This window comes from Portunus trituberculatus, chromosome 49, assembly GCF_017591435.1.
Source record: "Portunus trituberculatus isolate SZX2019 chromosome 49, ASM1759143v1, whole genome shotgun sequence".
Lineage (NCBI taxonomy): Eukaryota > Metazoa > Arthropoda > Malacostraca > Decapoda > Portunidae > Portunus > Portunus trituberculatus.
Genome location: NC_059303.1, coordinates 8042860 through 8047859, shown reverse-complemented (window position 1 = coordinate 8047859; position 5000 = coordinate 8042860). Strand labels below are relative to the sequence as shown.

The 5000-nt window shown below is 46.8% G+C and overlaps 1 protein-coding gene across 1 annotated transcript in view; it reads left to right on the top strand.

The window, feature by feature from the left end:
• The window catches only part of LOC123499403 (A disintegrin and metalloproteinase with thrombospondin motifs 6-like), a 124498-nt gene that overhangs the window by 101331 nt on the left and 18167 nt on the right, over positions 1-5000 (top strand). The window contains exons 10-14 of the mRNA XM_045247354.1: positions 40-286; positions 624-833; positions 955-1060; positions 1164-1291; positions 2670-2917. Coding sequence (XP_045103289.1) covers positions 40-286; positions 624-833; positions 955-1060; positions 1164-1291; positions 2670-2917 — 939 coding nt within the window. The remainder of the gene's footprint in view (positions 1-39; positions 287-623; positions 834-954; positions 1061-1163; positions 1292-2669; positions 2918-5000) is intronic.

Below are 5000 nucleotides of genomic sequence, written 5' to 3'. Positions count from 1 at the left end.
TAATGTTTCACAAATGAATGTTTTCTCGCGTCCTTACAGCCGCAACTGGGCGAAGTGCCTGGAGGACGAGCCGCCGACCGTCGAGTACAGGTTCCCGGAACTGCCGCCCGGCGCCATGTACGACGCCGACCACCAGTGCCGCCTCAGCTACGGCCAGGATGCCACCCACTGTTCAGACATCGAGGGGATGGAGAGGGTGTGTCAGACCTTGTGGTGTCGAATCAACAACCGCTGCATGACAAGAATGGATCCTGCCGCGGAGGGCACCCAGTGCGGCAAACACAAGGTGAGTTGTAGCAGACCAGAGCCTCAGCCGTGAGATGAGAGATGAGATTGGAGATTGAATTATTCTTGAAGTAATAAAGGATGAAGTTCTGCAGGTATGGAGTAGATTTTACATATGAAACGTAAATGTGTAAGGGGAGAGGAGCGTTACTGGTTGGCTTTGAGACGCTTGGTACAAATTGACGCATTCAGAATCTTGAAAACTATAAAAGTTCTTCCGAGAAGAGAAAGACTCCGCCACTCGCATCAGTCCGGCACTTGGCACTGATGTCCGGGAAGCGGTCACATCCTTATGGATTCTCAGTAACGTTCCCCCCTCCCCTCCGTCTCCCTCCTAGTGGTGCTCAGCGGGGGAGTGTGTCACCATGGGGGAGCAGCCGGCCGCCATCCACGGCAACTGGGGCTCGTGGTCGTCATGGTCGTCATGCACGCGGAGCTGCGGCGCTGGCGTGGCCGTCGCCATGCGCCACTGCGACAACCCGTCCCCGGCGTATGGCGGCCGCTATTGCACCGGCGACAGGAAGAGGTACCGCATCTGTAACACACAGGTGAGTCACACCCCGTCAGGAAAGTGTCACTGTTCACTATAGTTTCAGTGTGACAGCCTTTAGCGGCACCACACCACTTGGTGGCCGTGACTTACACCTTTCCTGCCACTCTAATCGACAGGATTGTCCAGAGAATGGCGTGAGTTTCCGCGCAATCCAGTGTACCCAGCACGGAGAGCAGCCGTACAAAGGGGAAAACCGCACGTGGCTGCCTGTGTTGTACAAAAGTAAGTGTCCTCACTGAGTTAATGATGCCATGCGCATGTGTACAAAAAGGAGGGGGTGGTGGTGAGGTGCAGGCGAGGCTGAAGGTGTACCGCTCCTCCGCAGGCTCCCCGTGCCAGCTGGACTGCAAGCCAGACAACGAGTTTTACAGCGTGAAGTTCCTGGACACGGTGGTGGACGGCACGCCGTGCAACCCAGGCGCCAGGGACATGTGCATCAACGGCAGGTGTAAGGTGTGTGTGTGTGTGTGTGTGAGTGTGTGTGTGTGGATGGGTGAGTGGATGGGTGGGCATGTGTGGGATAGATGTGGCAAGACTTGCGGCTCCTCCTCCCTCCACCCCTTGACACGCATCAGGGAGCCAGAGTGCGCGCCGCGGACCTCACAGCCCCATTCCCTGGCCAGTAATCCCCACCAGCCTGAGAGGGTCTACTTAGGGCTTATCATGCACTTGGCTGCTCATGTTGTGGGGGCGGGAAAGGAACGACCAGCGGGGAGGTGAGTGAGGAGTGAGGAGTGATGCATTCATATCTCACCGCCCCCTCCTCCTCCTCCTCTCTCTCTCTCTCTCTCTCTCTCTCTCTCTCTCTCTCTCTCTCTCTCTCTCTCTCTCTCTCTCTCTCTCTCTCTGAAGGGATGAGAAATAGTGGTGAGGGAGACATGAGGAAGCCATCACCACACTCATGATGTGTAGAAAGGCACAGAAAAGGAGAGAAGGGGAGGAGGAGGAGCAGATATCAAAACTACTCACCTCTTAGAGGGGGGAGGAGGAGGAGAAGAAGGAGATGGAGGAGGAGGAGGAGGAGGAGGAGGAGGAGGGGTGGTGATGTGAGGAGCCGACCTGTAATACTTTGTTTATGTTGGCGCGTGTTGGCTGTGAGGTGTCAGGAGCCATTTTGGGTGAAGTGGATTGGACGTGTGTTTTAACTGTGGGCTTAAGTGTGTGTGTGTGTGTGTGTGTGTGTGTGTGTGTGTGTGTGTGTGTGTGTGTGTGTGTGTGTGTGTGTAAGATTGATTAAGCTGTAACTCTCAAGACAATCTTCTCTCTCTCTCTTTCTCTTCTTATCCTCCTTCTCCTCCTTATCCTCTCTTTGTCTCTCCATTCTCGTTCACTCATATTTAAAGATTACCTTGTCAAATTTTCTCTTTTATATTCCTTTCTTGGTTTTTTTTTTATTGAATTTTACCTTCATTTCACTCCTGGTATGTATTTTGCAGTTTATCATCAGTATTTTCTTTTTTCAATCTAGGAGTATGGCCATCTTGTCTGTCTGTCTGTCTGTCTGTCTGTCTGTTTGTCTGTCTTTTTTTTTTTTTTTTTTTTTGGTGTGTGTGTGTGTTTTCATTTTTGTTGTTTGTTTTTCTTTTAGCATTATGTTGCTTCTGAAAATAAACAAACAACAACAATAATAACAAATGGACAAACTCTCTCTCTCTCTCTCTCTCTCTCTCTCTCTCTCTCTCTCTCTCTCTCTCTCTCTCTCTCTCTATCTATCTATCTATCTATCTATCTATCTATCTCCCTTACAACCACCACCACCCACCACCATCCCACCACCCCACCACCACCACCACCACCACCTGACACTGGCGACACTCTTGGCTGTGGACAGAGAGTGGTGTGTGACTGGTCCATTGACGGCGAGGCACAGGAGGATCGGTGTGGTCTGTGTCACGGGGACGGAACCCAGTGCGTCACCACCCGCGGCGTGTTCAACCAGACGATAGGCTCAGGGTACGTGGAGGCCGTCACGTTCCCTAAAGATGCGAGGAACGTGAAGCTTCAGGACCTACACGACGCCGCTAATTACTTCGCCATCAGGGACAACAACACTGGTGAATACTACCTCAATGGAAACTGGTGAGTGTTACTGTGTCGCTGTGTTGCTGTGTTACTGTGTTTGAGTCTCCATGCTCGTAAACGCTCCTGACCCCATCTCGATTACTTTTAATAGGTTCCAGTTGAAGTGACATGGGTTTTTTAAAGGTGTTTTTTACGTCCTAAAGGTAAGATGATGTTTATAGATAGAAAATGGAAAGAAAATGTCGGTTGGTACAGTTTTCTTACGAGTGGCGTTCTAGCAATGTCTTCTAAAGTGTTATTCCTTTTAGAAACATCCTGAAGGTAAGATGGTTAATGTTTGTGGATAGGAAAATCAATTTTGCAATGTTTCCACGTCAAATGGTTCAATCTCCTTACGTGTGGCGTTCTAAAGTGTCTCCTAAAGTGTTATTCCTTTTAAAAACACCCTAAAGGCAAGAAGACTAATGTTTATGGATGGAAAACTCAACATTGCAACTGTTTCCACGTCAGTAAGTTCGGTTTCCTTACGTGTGGCTTTCTAAAGTGTCTCCTAAAGTGTTATTCCTTTTAAAAACATCCTAAAGGTAAGAAGACTAATGTTTATGGATGGAAAACTCAACATTGCGGTAAGATTACTAATGTTTATGGACGGAAAACCCAGTATTGCAACTATTTCCTTGACGGTTAGTTCAGTTTCCTTACGTCTGGTTCCCTCACAGTCTCCTAAAGTTTTATTCCTTTTAGAAGTATCATAAAGGCAAGATTATTAAGATTCATGGATGGAACACAACATTGCAACTATTTCCATGTCGTTTGGTTCAGTTTCCTAACATGTGGCGCCCTCCCAGTGTCTTGTGGAGTGTTATTCCTCTCGACACGGGTTTCTAAAGATGTTGTAGGTACGTATTAGAGCAGGTACTTTTCTGCTATGTTAGGTACTCATTCTATTGCCACGGACAAGCTCGTAGGTGTGTGTCGCAACGGTGAGTCCTTACCTGAATATCCCCTATTACCTGCACCTGGTTGACCGCCTCCCTTGCCTCGTGTTCCTGCAGGTGAAGAGTCCAAAGATTAACGAAGAACTACATGAAAGTGATTGATAAAGATGTAAATAGAGAAAGAAAAGACGCTGAGGGTTTGAGAGATGTGCAGATGTGAAGCTGGAATAGTGTTGATAAGAGGGTAGTAACAGAAGGGAAGGAAGTATAAGTTGGTGGCAAATGGTAATGGAAAATTGATAAGTATGAGATAACAAAACCAATTCAGTGTTTGAGAGATGAGAAGAGGCAGGTAAATAAGAATGTAGAGGAAGAAGAGAAGAAAGAAAGGAATGATGTATTGACTGATGAATAAGGGAAACAAAAGAAGAATGAGATAATGAGAAATACCAAAAATAGATCAATATCCCTTAACTGTTAATTTTTCGTTTATATAGACACGTTTACTTTTACTTAGCGCAAATAAATCGTAACTGCATAGTAAATTTCACCGAAGCTCCTGATCTGATCCTGACAGTGTAGACGAAGGAGGCACAGAAGATAATATTAGGGGAGGTGACTAACTTTTCAGTACCATGACACGTTTTCATATTCATTCTGCTTACTATTTAGTGGTTTTATACAGCTTCAAATACTTATGTTGGGATCAGAATAGTAAAGACTGGCCATTAATCTTTTGACCTCTATAGACCCTTCCTAATCTAAATAAGATCGTCTAATCATGCACAAAATCATGATAAAAAATACGTTGATTAGTGAAGGGGTTAGGACTGTATTCTGAGACGCTTTCCTTTCACACCATCACTACTTTCAAAGACTGTAGATGAAGATACTCGTGTTTTTATTGTTCTGGTGAAGGACTGGCTGGAATTCTAGTTGATTGAAAAGAGAAGCTATCTTGAAAACCCTGCTAATCATCTTTATGGCCTTGTAATATTCTCGTGGGGAGAGAGCAAGACGTTTCTGAATAAGGACCTTAAACAGATGCCCCGTGACCAACCTCGCTTTGTTTCTCTCCCACCTCTGAGCCCCTCCCTGCGCTGCGCCTCGCTACGAATCAGCGGTAGAAAGTTGCTGTCAAAGGTTAGGTCACCCGTGCATGGGAACGATTTCTTTCTGGTTGGGTTGGACGAGTTTTTATT